We start from the raw sequence: 25,167 nt of genomic DNA on the forward strand, positions 1-25,167 counted from the left end.
CTCACCTCTATCCTTTGGGATGACATGTCTGTGGATTAATCCCGGATGGTCAGTCACCTGCCATACCCACGGCACAGAAAGTGGCCGGTCTGTCAACATTCCCATAGACTTGCCAGGCAGCTGGGCAATAACTAAGTTGGTACTTGCTTTTCAGAGTGTGTGTGGAACATAATAAAGTGTAATTGCAGAAGAATAAAACTGGAGTTACCTGTACTGTGTTATAAAACATGATTTTCTTTCTGTTAAAGCAGGAAATTTTTCTAACTCACAGTTCTCCTTATTTTTTTTTTTTTTCAGACATGGAGATGATTTGATTGTGACACCATTTGCTCAGGTAGGAACAGCTTTGTCATATTTCTCACAGGGCCTTGTTATTTAAAGACAAAATGGTCAAACCAGTTCTTTTCTGTTGTTGATATTATATATGTTTGCCTGAAACAAGAAAAATGTTTCAAGAGAAAGTCATAAACCTCCCACTCTGCTAACTATACCTCTTTTTCTTAACACTTTTTGATTATCTGAAAATTTGAAGTACAAAAGCATGACAAACCCCTTTAATCTCTTCCAAATACTGTAGCAGGCACTCATGATTGAGACAAATCTCTGATTCCTGTTATTCTGTTATTTTTCTAATTACAATTTCTGCACTTTAACATATTTTATGAATTAAATACATTGAGATTTTTGGACATGAGATAAATTTTATCCAGAACACTTGTGTTCCCTTACAAAACCAGACTTGTTTTTTCTATTCAGATTCTGGTTTATAAAATACTGGTTCAAAATTCTTTATAATTCAGATTAAAAAGCCACAGTTTTTCAAAAGAGAGCTTCCTTATAAAGTATGCAAAATTAACATTGCTTTTCCTTGAACCAATGATGATGGGTTTTACTCCAAAACAGATAGGAATTAAAGTCAAATTACTGTATGAAGTCATATGTGATTGAAGATGAATGGAGAGAGAAAGGCTGAGTCCCAGAGCAGTGTCAAATAAGAATTTTATAAGAATATAGTATGTATTATATATATAATATATAATATATAATATATAATATGTATTATGTAATATAATATATAATATATAACACAACACATATTATATATTATATGTAATATATATTATATTATATTATATTATATTATATTATATTATATTATATTATATTATATTATATTATATTATATTATATTATATTATATTATATTATATTATATTATATACATCATATGTCATACATATATATGCCACATATAAGCACATGTGGCAGCTTCAGCCACACTATTTAGGTTGCTTTGGTCAAATAATAAGCTGTTAAAAGAATATTAAATACTTTATTATATATTTAATTATATTTTGAAGAGATTCAGTGTTTATAAGACTCAATCAAGTCCTTGTTATGGGTAAAACCATCATCTTTTACTAGGAGAGAAAATATTAAGGAAGGGCCTTTTATAAAATAGTCTGAAATCTCCACTGTGCCCCGAATATGCAAATTTTATGACATATTTAATTAGTTTAAATCCATGCTGAATTAAATATAAGTCAGTTTGCTTCCTGATTTTTGGAAGGAAAAACATAACAGATTAATAAACATAACAGATTAATACTGTTTCGTTAGTCAAAGGTATTTTTTATTATCTTGACTTCTTTGGAAATTACCTCCAATGAGGTAATTGACCACTGTGAGTCATTGCTAGTTCTTAACTTTTTGTTACAAACTTTCATTAATTTATTCTCTTTTTCTTCGATGTCCTACTCACTTCCTACCTCCTGCATACATTTAAGGTGCTATGAAAAGAGGGCTGTGCACTCCTCAACCCAGATCTCTGAAACCCAGCTCCTCATTGCTGCTTTTGTTATTCGTCAGATGGGTTCACCAGGAACCAAGCCCAGTCTGGGCTGAGAAAAAAACGAAGCCCAACTTCTGCAAAGACATACCAATGATTAGTGTTGCTGCTTTCTCCCATGTCCGGCCTAGCTCAAATAAACTCATGGTTCCTCTCTGACATCAGCTGAACAACCTCTCCCATGACAGAGAGGTTCACTTTTTTACCATCACATGGCACAAAATCTTTTGTATGTTACCTTGCTATCTTCACAAGAGAGTGCCTATGCCACTTATAACACAAAGACACTCCACTGCATTCACTGTCTGCTACCTTACATCTTAAGTCCAGAAAGGAAGCAGTTCATCTATGTTGTCTTCCCCAATGCATAAAGCTTGTAAGAGTCTGCAGACTTTTCCTGCCTCTCAGGGAATAACTTCCCCTGGCCTTCTGCACTGAGTCCCTAAATCAACTGTGCCTCTTAGAGGAGATGCTTCTACATTTTTACTTTTCATGGTAGTCTAGACAATCTCATTCCCTTTGTCATTTGGAGTTTGTGGGGACCGAACTGCAATAAAACTGTAATTATTTCTTATGCCTGAGGTATTAGGGTTGAATGGACTATTATCTTCCAGACTCAAATGCTTTTCTTGTTATTTTAAAGAAATAAGTAGAATTATGTAAAAATAATTTCCTCCCCTGCAAGTCAGCCTTCCTTCAGACAGAAAATGATTTGTTTATGAGGGGAACAAAATAATAGAGGTAAACTACTGACTTTGTATTACAGACATATTATTGTTAAATAATTGCCAAAGTATCCAGACTAACCTGCCCAGAAAACCTTTTACAGTGGTTTTGCAATGTGCTTTCCATTTTCTTTCAGCACAGTGGAGCAGAGATAGATCAGTCTCACTTATGCAGAAATTGATACTGAAACCACTTTTTTTGTTCCAGGTTCTGGCCAGCCTGCGTACTGTCCGGAATAACTTTGCTGCATTAACCAATTTACAAGACCGGGCACCCAGCAAGTGAGTGTCATTTTTTGGCCGCTGAACTTTTTGCAGTGATAGTTTTTTTTATGTAAGCTAAGAAGACAAATATGAGTTATAGATTTCAGTCTGTGCCACCAAACCTGCATAAATCAATGATGAGAAATAAGTTTATTAATCCCCTAAACATATTATAGTTGGTGGCTGAGACAATAGCCCCCTTGCCTTCTAATTGATCTTGCAGTTGTTGTCCTTGCATAAACTTGGAGTAGGTTTTTTCACCTTATGTGATTTTAGATAAAGTAGTCTAAGATCATTCAGAGATGACCATTCAGGCACAGCCTGAGTATTGCAGATGAAACAGAGGGAGCAGGAGCTGCCCTCACTGAGATCTACTTGCATGGTCTGAACCTAGAACTCTTCTTCACTCATTCAAGGTAGTGATACCCAGCCTACCCAGAGGAGTTCATAACTATAAATTAGGCAGCATAAATATGATCTCTCTCCAGTCATGTTACAGCATCACAGTTAACACTAATGTTAGTTACACTGGCAAATGTAGTGAAGTCATTTCCCTCACCCAAAGCATGCATTGTGAAACCTAGAAGTATTTAGCATTTCAAAGAAAATAATGTCTTTGTATATGTTTATAAGTCACATTTCAAACTATGTATTTGCTCTAGATGTGATTAGGCAGGCTTTTAATAAACCTAAAAGTTTCTAAAATTTTCCTGTTCTGGAGTTCCCAAATAAATTCCCAGGTAATGTATTTTCTGTTGTGTTGTTCAAGAATTCAGTCATCAGTGAATTTTTCAGGCTTAAACCTTTTTTCATTTCCTTTTTCATAGAAGATCACCAATGTGTAGCCAACCATCTATTAACAAAGCAACTATAACAGGTAAGAATAATTTATTTATAAAAAGCATCTAACTGAAATAGTAAATATAGTAGTAAATATATATTGCTTCATATACTTATATCGTTTCATATCCCTATATTTGTTTTATCAAAGAGGTTTTGAGTTTTTGAGTCACATAGTGACTCAAATTGGTGACTCCTAGTGTTCAGTCCTGTTAACGTCTGATTTCTATTTTATTATTCCAGTTTTAATTTAAGTTCTTTCCCAAATATTTTTCCTTATATACCAGTGTCTGACCATCTCATGAATAAAATAATTAACTTTTTACAAAGAAATCTGGTAGAAAAAAAATGGATATGAGGAATCTATTCATCTTTCTTTTTGGGATGTAGAGTTCTGTAGCTATGCAGGCACAAAGTCTTCACTTCAAAAGTGCATATGCTATGAGGAGAAATGTTCAAAACTGAATTTTCTGATTTAGAATTGTAAATCCTATTTTTATAACATTTGTATGAGGAAGAAATTTCGTTTAAAACATAGTATCATTTCTAAGGAAGCATTGACTTAAAAACAAGACTAGCAGTGCAAATGACATTAATATTTTGGAAAATTTTACCCCACACTACTTTTGGTTATTTTGATGGCAACTTTGTCTTGTTTGTCTTTATGGAAATGCACTTTATTGGACCCCATATTTTTTACACATATTAATTCACAACTTACACTATGTAATTTTCTGGGTGTTACTTTCTCTATTGTGTTCTGTCAGAGTAAAAGAGTATTTGCTTTTCTTCTTGATGAAAGTATACAGACACTTACTAAACAGGCAAATTATCATTTTAACCACAACCATAAACACAATTTTCCATAATTTTCAAAACACCTCATCTTTTTAATTGAATTATACATTTGTATCTCTAAGAAAAAAATGGTACATCAGCAATTTTGAGAAGCAATGTAGCTTTTCAATGTTCAATGGTTTCTGCCTTTAGGCTCTGGAATGTGTTAAAATCAATGGGTTTTTTCAGCTAACCTCTCACCTTAAAAGGACCTGGTCTTGGCAGTTCTTTTCAGTTTTATTCTCCTAGGAGGTCATACAATATGAACATTTGTGTGTAGGGCTCATCAGGAGACAGAAGTTTATGTGTTTAAATCTATACTATAAACAGAAAGGCAGTTAGTTAAATAATAGTAAGAAGATATATCTATATATGTAAACCAATTATATTAATGATCCTTTCTTAATATATTTCTCGAAGAAGTAATTCTGGGCATTGGTTTCAGATTGGTCTCTATAAACCGTTTCAGTTATGAATACTATATCTATTTTTGATTTTGTGAGTTGTCTCATAGCAGAGTAATCCAGAAATATGTTAACTCAAGTATAGGGCTCTTTCTTTAACTCCAAGGGACTAACTTTAGAAAACATAGTGAAATTCATGATAGTAAAAGAAAATGATATCCAGAAAAGAAGATGTGCATGCCAGGGAGCGCTACCTTACATGCTCTCCCACAGCTGTTTCCCTGAGGTCGACTTCTTTTCTCCAGCAGGAGAAGCTGTTCAGACAGCAGGACCCAAGACACTATCTGTTGGAAGATGCTGTTGCTCTTTTTAAATTTTTCCTGATCTGAAGGTTTCGATTCAGTTAATCCTCAGAGTGAACTCCACATGTCAGCCATAAATCATCTGATATTTTAAAGTTTAGAAAGAAAGTACCACAGTTAGCTCTCCAATTAATCTAGAAAATTCTTTATTTGCCAATAAATTCAAAGGCGGCAATAAAAGGCAAAGAATAGTAAGGATAATTTAGTCTAATTTAATTTAGTCTGATTTCTCAGAGATGCTGCTGGAATTTCTGTGCCCAAATTATGCACTGAACAGGATGATCTGAAGCCTGTGTGCACTGGATATGAGTGGTTGAAAGACTTTAATGATATAACAAAGATATTAAGCCACTATAAAGCATGAAAATGGCTACAATTAATTTTGACTATTGAATGGAAATTGAGGCTGGATACTATTTTGCATGAACAGGTTTGCCCGTTCTTAGTTATAAGCTGGTTTTGATATTTCCATGGCAACTAATTTAATGGCATCAGTGCAGAAATATGCATAGGTTTGTTCTTGGGGCATATAGAATCCTAGTGAAATGTCTTAACAGCAGTGTGTTAAGAAGGAAGATTAAAAACACTTCTGCTATAATTCAAAGAATAATTGAAAGCCCTTTCGCATGCTACTAAGTTTTTTGAATTTTTGTGGGGAACATTCAAAATGTATCTTATAGAGATCCTTCCTGCTGAGAAATCGTCCTGGTTTTGCTGTTCTCAGAACTTGTGTCATGGAGTGTCCAGAAAAATACACCAGCTAGGGTAGACCCCCATCATATCATCCAGATGACTCAGCTTGCAATCTCAGCAAGAACTTACAGGCAAGGTAGCAATCTAGGTGACTGGAGGGCACAGTGTCACTAAGCTATATTGATGATAAATCAGAAAACAGACACTTAAGATGGAGATTTTATGTTGTTCAAGACATGTCTCTGGGAAGATTCTCTCTGAGGAAAGAGATGATCACAGAAGTGAACTACTGCAGAAGATATGGGGGTATCAACAAAGGAAATATGAGAAGCAATCTGGTAAAGGCAAGTAACTAAAAAAGCAAGAGCAAAATTCTCTCATTTGCTATTTTAAGAATTCATGAGGCATAAATCTATGGCAGCATACCTTAGCAAAAAAGTAAGAAACTATGACATTGAGAAGTGAAACAGCACAGGAGTCATCTGTTCAAATTCTTAGAAGCAACAGCCACCCCGGTAGTCTTAAAATTTATGGTGATTTTTCAATCTAAATATGTAGCAGTTGTGATCAAAATAAAGTCCTTTCTATTCAGTATATCCACATGAATCCTTACTGTAAACTGTGTTGAGAGAAGCTAATGAATATCAATGACATGTTCATTATCAGACAGCTGTGCTACAGCATGCTGAGTGTTCCTTTTGCAGACAAATTGGGGAGCAGGACATGGGAGCTTTTCATGTAACAATAGAATTTCAAGATGGTGCCTTTCATACTTTCTTTAAACTCTGGAATGTAAATATCAGTTTTGACTATAGTCAGTGTGAATAAGCAGAGATGAAAACTTACGTCTGTTCAAAGTCCTCAAAAGGATATGAATTTCCTACAAGTGCCATCTCTTTCTCATGACCAAGACCAGCCTGAAATAACAGGGTTTGCTGCTCTTATGCTTGGTGTTCTGTACTTCAACCAAAAGAGAGATTTCTCTCACTATGAATCATATTTTCTGGTGTTTCATTTCAAACTGTCAGTAATTCTCTTAGCACAACCAGTGAAATACAAATATTTTGTTTTCAAAACAAAGGAACCATCTGTGACTTGAGGATTAAGCTTGCCAGTTACAATTCTGCCCACTCATCCAGTCCACACTTCCAGAGTTTGCTTATGATGATACTGTGAGAGACAGCATTGAAGGCCTTGCTGAATTCATTGCTTGAGCTCTCACCTGGAGTACTGCACCTAGATCTGGGCCCCCCAGCACAGGAAAGGCTTTTCCCTGCTTGAGCCAGTCCAGAGGAAGCCATGATGAGGGATGATCAGAGAGAGCTGGGGCACCTCTCCTGTGAGGACAGGCTGATGGACGTGTGTTGTTCTGTTTAGAGAAGTGGAGGATGATCCTACATATGTTACCTCTTCAGCTTTCCTGTAGGCCCCTTTATGTGGGCTTCGAGTACATAAAGGGGCCTACACGAAAGCTGAAGAGGGACTCTTTACACGTGTTTGTCATGATAGGACAAGGGGAAAGGTTTATAAGCTGAAAGAGGACAGATTTACAGTAGACATTAAGAAGAAATTCTGAGGGTGGCGAGGGCCTGGAACACGTTGCTCAGAGATCTGAATGTTCCACCCCTGGATGGAATTGTTTGAGCAGAGGCTCTGAGCAACCCAGTCTAGTGGAAGGTGTTGAAACTAGATAGTCTTTAAAGCCTTTTCCAACTCAAACCATTTTATGATTCTATGAATTCTAATAGTAGAGAAAAATAAACATTTATATTTTGCAGCTCGGAGCATATTTAGATTTAGCTTCCATTAAAATCCCTCCATCTGACACATGAAGTTCCATAACCAAATAGGAATGCAGATATTGGTTGTTTTAGCTAGCTTCAGCCATCTTCTTTTTGCAAAACAAACTCACAATTTTCCAAGTGTTTGAATATAGGATTGATAATCATCAGCTTTGGTGGAGCTGAACAAATCTAGTGGAGTTGAACCAGTTCCCCACCTTTACTGTGAAAAGCACTTTCAAGTGATCTGTATATTGTTTTCTTAAACAAGCAGTAATATTTTTTGTAAATAGGACAGATTTGGAAAAGAGCCATATTTACGTCAGGGACTCTTTTCAGTTAATCATTAAAAGTCCGTATCTAGGTCATGATCACCAAACAGAGAGTTATCTTACTTATAGCCTTGTTAGCCACAACACAAACAAAATCACATTGCTCTGTGAGATACGGGGCACAAATTACATTCAGACTGAAATTCATTCATACATCCCCTGACCCATAGGAAGTAAGGTATGTAGCTAACAGGTAAGGCATCGAAGAACCAGCAGTCAGCTCCCCACGCAGACCTTCAAAGTAATCTCCTCATCTTTGGGGCTGAATTAGCAGCTTTATTCCTTGTACATGCAGAGTTTGTGAGCATTTGATAGTAATAAATGGAATCCATATTTGCTTGCATTCAGAAAAAGAATTTTCAGTGTCTTAGCTTGTGCAGTACTTTCGTGTGCTACAATTTTAAAAAACAGCTGCTTAAATGGAGTCATTCAGTAAAATAGTTTTCCTTTTAAAAAGTGTTGTCCCCAGTTCAGCCGCATTAGTTTAGGGAAGAGGCTGTTATTAAAAGGATACAACTGTGAAGGCTTGCGGAATGCATTCTTCATCTTGATTTGTAGAGTTTTAATTAATGTTGCAAAAGTTTTCTAACCCGAAGGCTTCAAATGAAATCTATATGTAGGGCTCTTTTAGGGTGAGTGGGTTTGCAGAACAGTGATTAACCTTAAGGCAGAACAGCAAGAAGAGGACTGGCTTGGTTTTGAACCAGATAAGCTGTTCGTGTATCATCTCACATCCAAGGAAGTGAATAAAACCAGGGCACAAAACAGACACTCTATATTTGAATAGCACTCTTCAACACTGATACCTGATGGGCAAATATGTAAGCTTTCATAAAATAGGAAGTTAAACAAAGAAATACATGTCATAGTTTATGATATTCCTGGCAGGAATGCCCATGTAATTAAAAATAACCACTTGAAACAAAATTTAGAAAATAAAAGGGGATGTTTTGCAGAGAGTAGACAACAACACTCGGCCCTTGTGTATAAATTCCATTTTTTAGCAGTCTGTTTCAGTAGAAATATGTGGTGGTTATAAAAGTGCATAGAGACTAGAACCCTCATAGGGCTGACCTTTGCTTTTTATCTTTATCCAGCACTTCAGGTTACTTTTCATAAGACTGCAGTGTAGTGGAGCCTTGATTTTGTTTCAGACTCACACATTTTGGAGTTAGACTAGGGATGCATTTAAAAAGAAAACATCAGAGGCATTATTAATCTCCACATCAATAATCTGATATGCATCCCCACATAAATCTTTCCTTCAAATTGCTCTCATATTTTGCTGCACCAGTAAAAGTCCTTATATCACTATTTCACCCAAACTGTCCACTTCACTGGAAAGTGAAACAGGGTGACAAGCTTCATGTGCCTCTTCTCCTTTCAGCCTGTGTCCCTTACAAGCACAGTTAGTGTAGTACAGCAGAAAACTGTACTTGACCCCAGGCTGTATTTATTGTATTCGTAACAACAGAAAAACAACTGAAAAGAGTGAAATATAGTTTTGTTTTTAAGACAGAGTTGAGAAGAATCAGAAAGAAAAATAGGACTCTTGCCTGTGTCATTTTTCTTCTTTCTATTACAAATGCAGTCCCTTGTCTGATGAATATAGAAAATAAAACTGAAGCAGATGTGGTTTCCAGTATGACTTGGTTGCAGTCTGGATGTACCTTCTTTTCACATCTTTCATTTCTGATCAGGGACACATTATCACCTGTTCAGTCTGAAAGATTTATTTAAAAGTAGATATTTTTCCTTTAATAGATTACTGAGAAACTGGCCTATTCCAGCCTATTCACTTTCCTGCGCATCCATTTAAAAATTAAGGGCTACGTGGAAATCACCCATTAAAGTGCATAAGTTCTGCTTTTATTGTATGCAGGTTCCTGAGTAAGGAGCCTGAACACAGCAGTGAATCAGAGTGGCCAGAAGCCATGGTCAGACAACCCTGGAGACAAGATACAACAAAGCTTCCCTTTTCTGCATTTTCTCCCTGTGTCCTCGTGTGTTTTGCTTTACATCCTGCAAAATGACTAATCTTCAACTGAAAGGTGTAATTCCAGGTCTGGTGGTAGTAATATCCACTAATGCCTACTGCGCATTCTTAAGAACTAGGATTAAAAATTTAAGGAATGAGCAATGCCTAAAATTCAGTCTTCTTCTCTCAGGCCAAAAGTTGAATTATATTAATGCAAAAAGACCTCTTTTTCCAATGTTTGGTAACTCACAAAATCTTGGATAGTGGAAACTGTTCATCATGGAAACAACTGATTGGTGTGCAGTCATGTATTCAGACATGCCCCTATGCTTTATGCTTCCAGTTGGCTCTCTTGGTATCAAATCCCTCTGAACAACCACATGCATTCTTTATAGTCAGGGGAGGCAGGCAAGTGTCTCAGGGAGCCCCCACGCTGCCTGTGCCTAAGGCAGTGTTATCCAGTGGGCATTACCTGAGTTATCCAGTGGACATTACTTTGGTGTAACTATCCATGAGGAACACCAGCAGTGGGCGGCCTAGCATCGTCCCAAATATTCTAAAGTATTCTCTACCAGAAGCTTGTCAGGGAAGAGTTGCAGTGAAGATTTTACCAAATTTGACTGGGGGGCTTTGGAAGGAATGATGGGAGGCTGTGAAAGAGACAGTAGTTCTTACTGTCTGTTCTTACTGTTCTCACTTGAAATGTTAAATGTGCCAAGGTATGACTTTAAAATTTCCTAATCAAACCCAAACCATAGTACTCAGCCAGGTTTTCATAGATCAATGACTCTTCCTTTCTGTTAATAGAATTGTAAAATTTACGTTCTTTTATCATTGTCCTTAATCAGCTCACCATTAAGAAGATTATTTGAGTAGAGGCAAATTTTTTTGTACTTGGAAGCTTTGATTTTATTCCCATTATGATGATATTCTGAGTTAATGAAGTAGCTGAAGTCACATGCATATAGTTTTAGTTGTTATGAAATATTAAAAATTATTCCCAAATATTTGCATTCAAATGTTAGCATAAATATGCCAATCTGATTAATTATTCCTTCTGCACACAGAATTTTAAATTATATTCTGCAATAATATTTATATTTGAACATTTAAATTAGATATGAATTTGGACAGATGTTAAGCCAAATAAAAAATACAGATGAGAGACAAAAATTTAGGACCTATTGCTTAAATTGTAGGATATTATGATAAAAATAAAAAGTTTCTTTTCTTAATTGCAATGAGGAAGGTAGTATTATATCCAATTGAGTAAATTAAGCCACTATATTGCTTACTACTGTACTAAAAAAATGTGAATTAAATCAGGAGCATTTTACAGAAGTGACTTGGATTAGCAAGCATTTACAAATTCCCTTTGTACTAAGTACATCATATGTTAATAACTTAGTGCACATACCATAAGATCTATTGACTAATCAGTCTTTAATTTAAGGAGTGCAAAGATGACTAGAATAGAAAGCCCAGGAAGAAGTCTGTGCCATAGAAATGAAGGAGAAAATCAAGCAAGAGTTTCAAAACCTGGAAAGCTGAGCTACCTAAATGGTATCAGCAGGATTTGGGAAGGTCCAACAGATGACGGTAGGCAACTAATGAGAAAGAAAACAGTATTTGGTTTGGGAGGAGTCTTTAATCTTGTTGTTATCATTATTGTAGATGTGGTTGGTTTTGCTATTAATACTACTGGGTTTGAACTCTGCTTTTCAAAGGGAAAAATCAAAAACAGAATTTTGTGTAGGTTGGTTATTTTAAATTGGATTGCAGCTACTACAAGCAATGGCAAATGCTATCTGACCCTCAAATTGTGTTTTGTATTCTGCCCTTTCTCTGCCCTGTATGTATGTATGATCTATTTCAGCATGTCAGATGCAGAAATACATTTCTTCTCTGCTGGCTTCCCTTTTTTTTCCTCTTCTTTGTTTTTGTTTTGTGGGTTTGGGAGTGAATCTCAAAATATTTTTTACATATCTAATATAATATAAAGAGAATTTGAATCTCATCAAATTTCATCTCATGAATCTCATCACAATCTGATCTGTTTGTCTGAATCTCATCATTCTTCATACAATCTTCAACTCTGAAAACCTATCACATCAAGGAGGTGAGCAGAGAAGTGTTAGCCCTACAGCCATATATGTTTTTGCAGTTCAAGGTGGTATTTCCAAAAAGCAAGCAGCTGACTTAGTATGTTTATGCCTTTCACATGGGAGCGCAACAGTCCATTGGTTAAACCACGTAGACATAATGTGCTTCTGCACATGATTTCATTGGAAATGTATGTAAGCATGTTACCTATCAGCCATAGATATTCACTGTATGACATTGTAAAACCAAAGCCTGTTTGCCTTGCTTCTGCTGATTCTCACAAACGATTAAATCTGATGAAATCTGACAGTTTTTGCTTTGCTGAGTAAAATCTGAAACTGCAGCACCAATTAGTCTTTTACAACACTTTTGCAACACTTTTCTTTGGTCTAGTGCAGTTCCACCCTCCTCGCAGATTTATACTCCCTTGACTTCTGTTTTGGGTTTGGTTTATTTGATCCCTAGAAGGTAGGAGTGGCTGTAAGATATGATGCAATGAAAAACCATGGTGTGGGAAGTTCTCAGGGGAGAAAAAGGCTCCTTGTAGCCTCAGTATGCATTCCAAAAGAGAAGGGCACAATTCTGTTCCACAAATACTATTGTCTAAACATACAAGACAGAGTTGATGCTCAAAGGAATAAATGTTGTTTCAACAAATAATATATTTGTGGTAAGGCCAGTAGCCAGTTTTTCTTTGAAAACTCTTTTCTCCAAAAAAAATGCTAGTCTTCTCTATAAAAAAGGGCTATAAAAATTGCCCATAATTTCCAAGATTGGATTCCATTTCTTGTTGGTTGTTGAAGATTGGTTGTTAAAATAAATATATATTGCTACTTCTTAGTGTACATAAATTTATTCATATGTGTTTATTTTTGAAAACTGTATGCATTGATGGTTCTGTGAGATGTCAGTTCTGCAAGCATTATTTCCAATCACAGCTCAATCCTGCAGACCTGAATTATAAACTATGGCCACATTACCTTTGGAAAATAAAAAATTTTACATAAGTATTCTAAAGACTAAAATTCCATAGAATAAAATCAAAATATAATAAAATTTTTCTTTAAAAATTTTGTTCTTTCAAAGTAACAATTCCAGCCGTCAAAAATACACCATAAAAATCCATCTTTCTCATAATAAAATGTAATTAATATAATTTTTTACATTTGTTCAGCAAGTTGGTGGAAAAGGCAGATTACAATTCTACTGTCTGAGTTACTGACTAGCTCCTCATCAGGCAGTGCTTAGACAAGGTTATTTGGAAGCTAGTGTTAATATTTCAATGCAGAGAAAGAGCTTCCCTAGTGCATTCTTAGGCAGCCTTGTGAATGAGGAGGACGACGAGACGTGTAAATATCTCTCAGCACATTCTGTTTAGTGAGCAGACACGAACAGAGATGAAGAAGTGTGACTTTAATCCAGCAGAATAAATGCTCAGTGTTAATAAATCCCCAGGCTAAGACCCACAGTCTCACAGATTCATGGCTAGCACATTAAAGCTGGTTTACCTATGATCAGATCTCTAGCATCAGTAGCAACATAGCTTTAAATAAAATTATCACATATATGAAGACCATGCTACCCACTTTCCTTTCCACAAGATTGCTTCTAGAAGTTCTGAAACTTGTCTCTGTGTTGTGTTACTGGTTGTGTTGCTGGAGAATGGACAGTTACCAGGTGACAGTCAGGATCATTGCCAAAAGTTTACAAAGGCACAGTAAAATAAAGTGTGAGTTTTTCATAGAAAAGATTGTTCCCCACATCTAATGTTGAATTGTGAATTGGATTAGCGGAGGAATAGGACTCAGAAATAATGTTCTTGACTTTGTTCACTTCATATAATCTGTTCTGTTGGCTGAGGCTGGAAAGAGAAACTGTCCTTTAAAGGGGCAGGGGAGGGCAGAAGGGCTTCTGCTTCCTGTGTTCTTCTGTAAAGGGTTTCTCCATGAAGAGAATGTTATTCATGATACTAACACTATTGGCCACTATTTCTATCTGGCCATTTTTCAAGGCTTCAATTTCTGCTTATTGCCATTACAGAAACTCCTGTAACATAAAAGCATGGCTTCAGTGTTACTAACACTTTCGAAATGTGTTAGTAATTCCTATGAAGTGGAAATGTTAGCACAACAGACTGTAGTCCACTCCAGCTGTAAATGGGAGTGGAATTTCAAGGCTACTCCTAAGGCAAAGAACATGGATCAGTGGTTGTCATTGTGCATGAGTCTGTTAGGTGGATTTATCACAAATACCCAGCAAAACATTATGTTTGAGGAAATAAATGTCCTCTGGCTACTAATTTGGGGGGGGGGGGGGGGGGGAGGGCGGAATAAAACCTGGCTTCTAATTTTTAAGTTGTTTTACTTTCAATTTAATATATTGTTATGCCATCCTGAAACATTGTACAAATTTACTTTGAATAGGTAGTTACCTTCCAGTTCAGTATTCTACTTCTTTCATATTGGACTCAAAATCATTAAAAGTTTTTTTTTTTAAATATACGAAGAAGAATAAATTTTAGAATTTTATTTACTCCCATAAGTGCACAGACAAGAACTTAATATGGTGTAGGGACCATCTTGGCTGCTATAATGATGATCTTAAATAGTTTCTACATCATATACAAATTAAAAGTAATTTGTCTTATCTCATTTGAAACAGTTACACAAGTGGAATCTTTTTATAAGCTTAATCTCAGAACCCTCCCAATAACTTCTGAATTTCTTCTGACATCTATACATAAACAAAGACAAATACATTATTTTCCTAGAGCTAGAGACTCTTGGGCTCACAGGCAGTATCAATGGACTTCTGCCATAAAACTCCACATTCAGAGCTGATACTTCCACTTGATCTTAAAACTATTGCATTCAATATAAACAGAATTCAGGGAAAATTGACTTTCTAGATTCTGTCATTGACCATTATGCATGAATCTTAACGATTTTTTAATGAGTGGAAATCTGGGTTTCATTTCACTCATTTCTCAGTTACTGCTCTTGGTTTGACTGTCCAGTCTGGAACTGAAGTAACAACCTCAGTGAGTAGGAGTTGATTACATTATTTCAGGCCTGGCTAAGATTTGACTTAACTTTTTCTGTTTCTCTTTCTCTGTATTTTCACCTCACTAAAAAGGTGGTATGGATGGTAGCAGTCCTCTCACAACTCACCACTTAGTAGAATTATAGTTCTTTTCATTGAAAAAGGTGATGGCTGGTTGGTATTTGCACCTTTATTGCTGTGTCTGGAAGAGTGACGACAACAGCAGTCCAATTTTAAAAATTAAGGAATTTAGTCATGGCTTTAGGGAGCTGTCTGTAAATGGATTAAGCCTGGTTGCCTCCAACCATTTTTGACAGTTTTTTCAGTCTTTTTTAAGCAAAGGCCAACTGTAGCTTAATCCTGTTGATGCAGCAGGACAGTTTTATAACACATCTGACCTTCTGAAGAAGAATCACTATTTTGAAGAACATAGATATAGGACAGGATCTGTTTTTCTATTTCTTCCCTTACATTGTCTTCATTCTTGTAAGAGACAGCTGCCACCATGATTAAGAATAATATATGACTATCAGATTAAGAAAATGCTGCTAAATTTCCACTCCTTTCTCTTCTAATTCAACTGAGCCTATTACTTTCTGTGGAAATTACTCACTTCCTGTAATTGAAAAAAACCCAGCATCTGAAATGAGTGATATGCTTACTAGCAGAAAAGGAATATATACAATTTCTATATGCTTTTTCTATCTCATTATCTGTGCATAAACATCCACTTGAAGAAAAGCTGTCTGAAACAGAAGTAACAACACTTGTGAAGTGCAGATATCACAATGAAACGAGCACCTCAGAGTGTGTCTACTGCTCTGTCAAGTCTGTTGTGCTTTGCCTCTGCAAGTCCATCAAAGTGCCACTTCCCACTTTGTGAGCTGAAGTCATACATAGGACCAGCAACTGTAATTATTTTCAAAAGTAACAGAGTTTCAGTTTTTGCTAGGACTGAACATTTGGCTCTCACTTTTGGGTGGGTGGGAGTGCTAATGATTCATTACGTTCACAGTACATCAGTAGCAAACTGTTTGTTTAAATCTGACTGTAAAATCAGAAACAATCCAGGAATTGGTATTACTATGTAAAAAACCTGTGGCTTAAATTATGCTAATACATTTCATTCCAAGGGTAATTTTGCTTTACATTCAAGGAAATGAACTGGCATAATTTTATAGAATTGAGTTTGTTGGATTTTGTACATGTGAGTATATATAGAATATGTTGGGGAGGTGTAAATGAGACAGAAAGTGTTGTTTAAAGTGTTGTGAGTAAAGGTTTGGACAGGAGAGGAAAGCATGTAAGAGCAGATATTTTGGGACAATTTATAGCAACAGCTGATAAGGATACCTGACAATCAGCCAAGTCACATGTTATGAGGTGCACACCAGACTGACACACTATATGGGTGCTGCAGATTTCAGTGTAAGTCCTGTAAGACTTGATGTCATCATGCCAGTCTCACAAACTAATCACTGTCCTCCTCTGCCATGGTTTCTTCACCAGTTCAGGCTTGGAATGTGTTTTATCTCATAAATTATCTGAAGTTCTTTTTCCCTTTTGTTTTCCACAACACAGAGTCAGCAGTTTGATGCAGTATCCTGCCTGCATATCAGTGGCCTTGACATCTCAGCTGCCACACACGTTTCTTAATGATTGTTCTTTCCACACGGTTTTCCCAGCATCATCTTGAACATCCAAGTATTGCGTGCCTATAGCTTAAAGACTCCCTAAGGAATGTCAGTTTTCAAACCCCATCACCCATGGTGCTGAAATAGCCATACGGTGCCAGGTTCTTCTCATCCTCCTGCTGCTGTAGTTACGTGGGATGCTATTGAAAACAGAGATGCTAGGTGTGACAGGACACCACCATGGAAGGGGGAAGACACAGCCCCTCGGGGTGAAGGTTTTACACGCTTCGGCTGGAGGCCGCATTGTTCAAGCCTTCAGTGCCTTCAGGAAAACACCTTTTCCCTGTCTCTCGGCTGAGGGGCTCCCCGTGGTGCCGGCTGCCCGGAGGTGCCTCGGCCCGCCCCTGCTCAGCCCGCGCCTCTCGGCCGATGGCGGGACGAGGGCAGGGTAACCGGGCATGGGAAACGCAGCTCGTCGGACGCCGGGCGCTGCCGCGGCCAGGGCTGGACGGGGCTGGGCCAGCCGGAGGGCACGGAGGGCTGCGACAGGCGGTGGCGCTGCCGGCAGCGGCGGCGGGGCCTGCTCCGTGCCGCTCCCGGCCGGGCTGTGCCGGTGGCATTCCCAACAGGACACACACACAGCCGGAGCTCTGCCACCGACACGGCCCGCCGCTGGAGCCGAGTTCTTAGTGCCTGCAGTCTGCGTGGTCGTGTTTGTGGAACCAAGGAACGGTTTGGCTGGAAGGCACCTTAAAGATCATCTTCTTCCAAACCCTCTGCCGTGGGCAGGGACGTCTCGGCTTGGCCAGGCTGCTGACAGCCTTATCCAGCCGGGCCCTGAACGCTTTCAGGAGCGGGGCATCCACTTTCCTGGGCAACCTGTTCCAGTGCTTCACCATTCTCACAGAAAAGGATTTCTTTCTGACATCTGATGCAAACCTCTCTCCTTTCTGTTTAAAGCTATGCTTGCCCATATAAAATGCACCTCTTCAGCTCTCTTGTAAGTTGCCTTTATGTAAACAAAAGGCATAATCAGGTGTCTTCTCTTCTCAGGCTGAACGATCCCAATTCCCTTAGCCTTTCATACTTAGTTGGATTTGTGAGGGAGAGGATTTAGATGCTTCTGAAAACTTGTGTTTTGATGAGGAAGAAAACAAAGTCTCTTAATTGGAATCACCTTAAAAATACACTGTGGTAGTAACTGATGTACTTTCATAAAATGTAGAAGTAATTTTGTATTTCCTTGCGTAAGAACTATTGAATTAACTACTCTAATTCCTCAATATCCCAAAAACCCCATAAAAAATCATAAACAACTTTTCTATAAAGTGTCAAATCAAAATCAGATGTCAGATGTGCTTTTCAACCTACAAATAAATCTCAGCATGCCTTATTCAACCCCATCAAATTTGTACCTGTTCTGTTTAGTCTTATTTATGGCTTTATTCCTCTTTTTGATGTTTGATAGTTCCCTACTTCTTAATACAACTTTTAAAATTGGCTTCAAATGAGACAGTATTAGTAGGATGACGCTTTTTCTGGTTTAGGCTTTAGTTATACACTGCACATGACATACATGTGAGGATAAATGTACCTTTCTAAAGATCTTGCAAGTCTGTGCAATGAGTGAGAATTCTGTTCTTTAAGTCCTAGAGCCATAAATTAGGGTGTTATACAGCAATAGTGTCAGGAAAGAGGCAAATTTCCCTTGTCTAGAACGTTAAGATGTGATCAAAGAAACTCCTTTCATCCTATATCTAGAAGTCAGCAATCTGCTTAGAGGATCTTCTAACTCTGTGTGCCTTTCCCTCTGTTGACTTTGGACATGTCACTGTGATCTCTGAAAATCCCCCTGCTAGCAATGTGAAACAGTTCCCATTCTCAGATTTAAAAGCAGATACTTTATGAGACAGTCTAGAAAACATAGCTGAAAGAGACAGTTTGTGCCTAACTGTGGCACTCTGTAACTGGATTATAACTGAATGCTGCTTAAATTGGCTAGCTTTTTGTAGCCTTATGGATGTGGACACGAATTCACTTAAATGAAACACTTTTAAACTTATTTCCCAGAGAGCGGTGGTTGCCCTGAAATGAGAATGCCCCTGTTTGCTGAGTACACATCAGCCATTGTAAAACACTCTCAGTTTGCTTAGCTCCTATTTAATTTTCCTAGTTACTTTTATAATTTTCTTCAGCCTAAGCCTATACATCATATATCTGATACTGTGTATTAATATCATATCTATTTGCTTGGTAATCCATAAAAAAGGGAATTATGCATTAAAAAGAGAGAGAGAGAGAGAGAGAGAGAGAATTTACAGTGATGCTTTCTGCATTTCTCCAAGGGGATTTTCCAAATCCCTTTAATGACAAATTTCCTGCATTTATATACTGTGCTTGATGAAATAACTCGGCTAAGGACAATGGAAATGGTACTACTTGTAGTCCTTTATTTGGTGCTTGACCTGAATTCATTCACCATAAAAAATCCTTAGACTATATCAGAACTATTTAAATGTACTTGTAAAAGGAGCTTTATTGTAATTGAGCTGTCCTTGAAATAAGTTGAGTAACTCTATCTTGAATTGTAACATTTACCATGTGAATTATTGAATTAGATAGCTGTTATAATTAGTTAGATTAGTTATCTAGCAGTTGTTATTATTATAAATATTCATTAGTATTTTTTATCTTTCATATTTCTGATAAATTTGCTTAAACTATCATAATGAAGAACTTTATTATCAATATCATAAAGGTATAAGATCTACAAGAATTAGAAGTAGTTCTGTTTGCATCACTTCATGTAATAAAATTTACATTATTAATACACAAGTAGTATGTATAGTGTGGCCTTATCAGTTTAACTAGAAAATACATACTGTAATAAACACATGCGTCGCAGAAGGAGAGGTCTGACTGTGTTTTCCAGGATTAGCCTTCCAGCACTGATGTATTTTACAAAATATCAGTTCTTTGTTGTGCTCTTTCTCAGTCCAGCCTGAGCTGTTGTGGGAAGTGGTTGCAGTTCTGCACAGTGCCCATGGCACAGTCACAGCTTCAGGGAAGCTTGCATGGGAGATTTCTTGCAACTGATGCCTCTTGCGAGCATCCTGGATATTCTCATGCTGCAACATCTCTGGTATCAATGATGTTTTGAAAGACAACAGCACAACAGTGTTTTGCTACCTTTCAGAATCAGAATCTTGGAAAAACACTCCATTTTTCTTAAAGGATTAACACTTCTAGATTTACTTGTTTTTTAAAAAAGGAAATACTGTGAAAGAAAATTGTGGATATAGTCATCTTTGGAAAATAAAGAGCACACATATGATTTCTGTACATTTTGTCACCACTTCTGTCCTGTGCAGCTTTTTAAATCTAGAACAGAGTTAACACTTAACATGAGCATCCTAGAAGATTTCATTTTAAATCTGGATGTTGACTATTTATCCTCTGTTACATAATCAGAGGCAGGAAGGCAGTAACAGAAGCAGTCCACGCAGCTGGACCTTCTGTGTGAAAAAGTCAAAATACTAAGGGTGTTGGGCTGACATATTTTTGTCTCCTGGTTATAACTTGCAGTGTCAGGACTAACTCATTCCAGTTAAAGTCTGAAAAACAGTAAATATTTTAGTATTGGAAGAATTTACTAGTTGCGGGTAATCAACTTTTTAAGATAGGATTTTTCAGTATCTCTGAAGAGTCCACACTCTGATGTTCTTGATTGTTGACATCACTGATTTAATGACAAGAGAAGTGTCCTTTTTTTTTTTGTCAGTACCACTGTACCAGTAAGCAGGTCCAGACCTGGATGAGGGCTTGTACTGATAAGCTATAGCTGCTGGTCTGTGTCTCAAAGAGGTTCTAATTATTATTAAAATGTAAAGGAAGAAGGCTATAGATGCGTAGATTCAAAAGAAAGGAATGATGGAACTGTGAAGCAAAAATTCACTTTGATGGCATTATTTGGTATGAGAGGTGGTTGATGCAAAACAGCAGCAGTCTTCATTTTGGCAGTTTTAAATACATAACAGCAATTGGAACATAGGGGCATAATTTCAGTCAGGATGGTATAGCCTTGCTAACATATAGACAAGACCCTGCATGTGTGAAACTGCAGTAGAACTGCAAATGTCACAGTTTAAAGGAGAAGGGACCAGATGAGTAATGTCTCAGGACTGAGTCAGGAATGAGATCTGAAGACAGCTTGTAAAGTGTTTAAACCCTAATGCAAATGGCTCAGTTTTGGCATATTAGAAAAGAAGTAGCCACAGGAGGGGTGTTATGAATTATGTGAACATACAGAGACTGAGCTAGTTAAGGAGATCAGGTCTATATTAATGTTTTCACAAAGTTTTAAAACTGCTCTGTTATCTATTTTCTTGGTGAAAGTTATGACCAAGGTCATGCCAATTGCCAGATCCTGCTGCCATGAAGCACCTGCTGGGTATATTCTTACTCAACCCCTGAAATTGTTTCTAAAAAGTATCTAATAAACATGTTTCTTTGTAGCTTAATGATGCTTTTGTTACTTTTACTGGAATTGCATTGATGTTAGCAGGTCTCCTACTGATCAGGTTAACACATGTAATAGCTCATAAGAGGAGCTATTTATTTTCTAGATTTGCCTGTGCAAGCCTGAACTATTAGGTTCTGCAAATCGATGCTAACAACATGAAAAGAAAAAGCAATAGGCTTTAAAGCATAAAGTAAGTTACACTTAATCAATATAAACAATAAAATCTAGAGTCTTTTGGGCAATATTTTGAGAAAAATTAGGAAGGCCATGCCTCATAGTTAGCCAGGTGTACAATTTAAAGTTCTTTTTTGACTTTGTTTAAAGATAATAATGGAGAGAGCTGTGCTCTTATTAAATAGTTCTGACTTTGAATTCAAGGAAACTCTAAGAATAAAACTGCATGTTTAATGTTTATTTGTGACTTCTGATAGTTAAATACAGGAATTCCTTGTAAATCATTATGAGTTTTTCATAATTTCCAAAAAGAGAAATAATAGCTAAATGGGATATGAAATAAAAGCAAAGTATACAGGTTGTGTAAGCATATTCAGTGAAATAATGAAATAGCTCAGGAAATGTTCAACAATAAAAAACCATTAGGCATCCGTGAAGGTTGTTATAGAGAATTTTTTAAAGGTCATGCTTGCGTTTAACTTGGTGATAAAAGAATAAACTACTCTTCCTAGGTACTTTATCTGAACATCAACAACACAGCTGGAAAAAAACCATAAAATCAATAACATCCTTTTGTCTTGTTGACATTATGTGCATAGAGCTACATTAACTGTACCAAAAATATCCCTTTTGTGTCAGTGAGTTCCAAGAGACAAAGAAGAAGAAAGAAATTAATATGCTGCCACTTACAGAGTAATAGCTCAAAAAAATAATAGCCATCTTTCCCTGGGTACTGCATTTAATTTTATTTTATTGAAAAGGCACAGTCCTTTCTTGTGGACTTTGAACAAAAATGCCTCACTTTTCTACCTATACCTTGTTTTCTTCAGGCCTGACATCATACTGCAAGATGACATCACTGCAAAGCCCAAATTTAAATTGTATGTGCTTTACATTTGTTTACATTTCAACTTGGCATTCTCTTTGAAGTCTATTGACATCTATTATCCCTTACTCTTTCAACCTTCTTACTAGAGGATGTTGGCTGACATTATTATTTACTTCATTAGTGTTATAATAGTTGTTATGGGATTGCAAATTTTAATTATATTGCAGTATGCACTGCTCTGTTAGGAATCTTTCACACAATGAAGGAGGTACCCCATGGAATCCGAAAAGTACATTTGTTGTATATTTTATCTTTGTTTAGTTATAGTCTGACTGACAAATTAAAAAATAGCCTTCTGGAAAAAGATTATTTGAGCGTCACCTGGCTGGCGTGCAGGAACTTGAAGAATACTTTATATTTCTTTGGTGAGAGTTTATACTTCGGTCTTTCATCAAAAAAAAAAGTAAATAATGGAAGTTAATTAATTTTTAAAGGATATTCATAATTGAGGCAAAGGGGACATTAATGTTAAACTTGGCTACACACTATTCATGGATGTTCATGGAGATTTGCAATTAATGTTTAAGTAAAGGAGTCTTATATAGACAATGCTCTTGGGCATTGTGGGATTTTTGGGGGATGGTGCTGTGCAGGGCCAGTAGTGGGTTCTTTCTGCTCAGCTTATTCTGTGCTTCTGTGATTCTGATTTAGAAAGACATGGCAGGGCAGACTGAATTTACGTGTGCAGATGCACAGTGATAAACAACTTTCTCAAATCCTTAAATGAAAGTGTGGAGCACAGCTTTTTCTTAACATCTCACCACTGACTACCTTAATGCACTTGGATGCCATGGGTGTTGTGAATTTGGGCGAGTGATTCTGAATGTTTATGCATATTAGAGACTTTCATAGAGTGCCCTTACACCAGTCTATTTAAAGTTATTAAGAATGTCAATCTAGGAAGGCTGTGAGGTGCTTCTCAATAGGTATTTGTCAAGTAGAGCAGGGCAGTGAAATCCTTTGTACTTTATATGTAGGGAATATAAACCTTTGTATGCAGGGAGTATAAACATATGTCTATGTAAAAAGCAGAAAGAAAGCAAAGTAAGAAAATTATAAATTCAGCGCTGAATTTTGGGAGCAACTAAGAGCTGTTGAAGATATTAACTGAATTATTTGCATCTAAAATAGTAAACAGAAGTAATCAAAATTATTTTAAATTATTAATAAGCCAAAACTGCTCTCATTTATCTTAAAGTAGGAGAGAAAATATGAGTGAAGGGAAAATTAACCAGTCTTTTTTAGGACATCACCAAGTGTGAGGATCTAAGGACATGCCCTATTGCTGCACTCATCTGTGGGAGTAATGACGTCGGATACAGTGGTACTGAGCTCACCATGACAACCTTTTCCTTTTGGGTAACAGTTGTCCGTAAATTTCCAAAATAATTTCAACTATGAGATACTAATCACATGGAATGTGCTTTAGGTTTGTATTAGGACTGAATCATTTGGGCATTACTTGTAGGATGATAAAAGTTTCTATTTCCAGGTACATAAATCAGGACTAGTTTCAGTAGGTAGGAGGTTCATTTGCGATGGACTAGGTAAATACCTTCCCTGGTTCCAAGAAACAGTTTTGTGTTGGACTTGTCCTTCACTGTTGAGTAGTGTGCTCTTATCCCCATCCAAAAGTTTGTACCTGTTTAGGGATGTATTATAACATATCGTTTTATATTTAAATATTTTTAAAAGTGTAGCAAACATTAGGAATTTTGCTGAAATAAGTTTAATCTATTTTTGGTGGAATGATAATTTAGATTTTAAAAGAAATATGACAAAACTGTCTGATTTCTGGCACTCCAAATTTCTCCATGGAACAACAGAGAGAAAAATTCCTTTAGGAATTTTATACTTCCTTCAGCATATTTCTCCTCTGTCACATTGTGGCTGTCACATGGATGCCCAAGCATCTCAGGACTTCTGTTGTGTGGATGATGTTTGAAAATACTATCAGTTGATGTCCTTTCCTTCCTAGTAATAAGTTTCATTTTCTGACAGAGTTAATTGCACAGCCCTCCTTATCATGTTAAACAATGTCGCAACAATGTGGGTTTTTTTTTTGGTTTGCCCAAACTTAGCTTTTTGTTCAGACCTGATGCAGGACTCATGGCTGATGACTGTATTGTAAAGCACTAATGGCATTTGTATCAACAAATCATGACCTTTGTTAGCACACAGCCACCCACAAGTGTACCAAATTCCACCTGAATGCTAGGGAGATCGCATTTCTTCTCACATTCTCTTCCATTGTGAATTTCTTCTTCCACCTAACTGCTTTGCTAATAGTAAAATTTTTCTTATGATAAGCAAGAAAATCTTGTATTTTTAGATTTGCTTCCCTAGCAGACTCAACCAGAAACTTCCTATATTTTTATTTATTGCAGCAGATATAAATGGAACACTTGCTCCCTTCCCAAGCATAACATTTTGCTCTTTTGGGTACACTGAGGACTTTCATTCAAGTGTCACAGCCCTTGGTGGTGTGGTGTTATGGAACACTTGAGTTAGATATGTCATGTATTTTCTCTGAGAGCTTGCTATCACTACTATATTAACTTCAGCAAGTCATATTTTGCCCCAAAATTATTCTCATGCAATAGGTGATGCAAATCAAATTGTGACCCAAAATTATTCTTGTTGTATGAAGAAAAAATTTTGAAGATTTTGAAGATAACAGGATAACTGAGAATCATTTTAAATCACATTACTTCTAGATAAGTGTGATTCCTGGGTGG

General features: G+C 36.7%; 1 protein-coding gene across 1 annotated transcript in view; it reads left to right on the top strand.

The window, feature by feature from the left end:
• The window catches only part of PDE4D (phosphodiesterase 4D), a 348,269-nt gene that overhangs the window by 266,991 nt on the left and 56,111 nt on the right, over nucleotides 1–25,167 (top strand). Inside the window, exons 3-5 of the mRNA XM_059491975.1 lie at nucleotides 298–334; nucleotides 2,783–2,856; nucleotides 3,666–3,715. Of these exons, the coding sequence (XP_059347958.1) occupies nucleotides 298–334; nucleotides 2,783–2,856; nucleotides 3,666–3,715 (161 nt within the window). The remainder of the gene's footprint in view (nucleotides 1–297; nucleotides 335–2,782; nucleotides 2,857–3,665; nucleotides 3,716–25,167) is intronic.

This window comes from Ammospiza nelsoni, chromosome Z, assembly GCF_027579445.1.
Source record: "Ammospiza nelsoni isolate bAmmNel1 chromosome Z, bAmmNel1.pri, whole genome shotgun sequence".
In the NCBI taxonomy this organism is placed as follows: Eukaryota; Metazoa; Chordata; class Aves; order Passeriformes; family Passerellidae; genus Ammospiza; species Ammospiza nelsoni.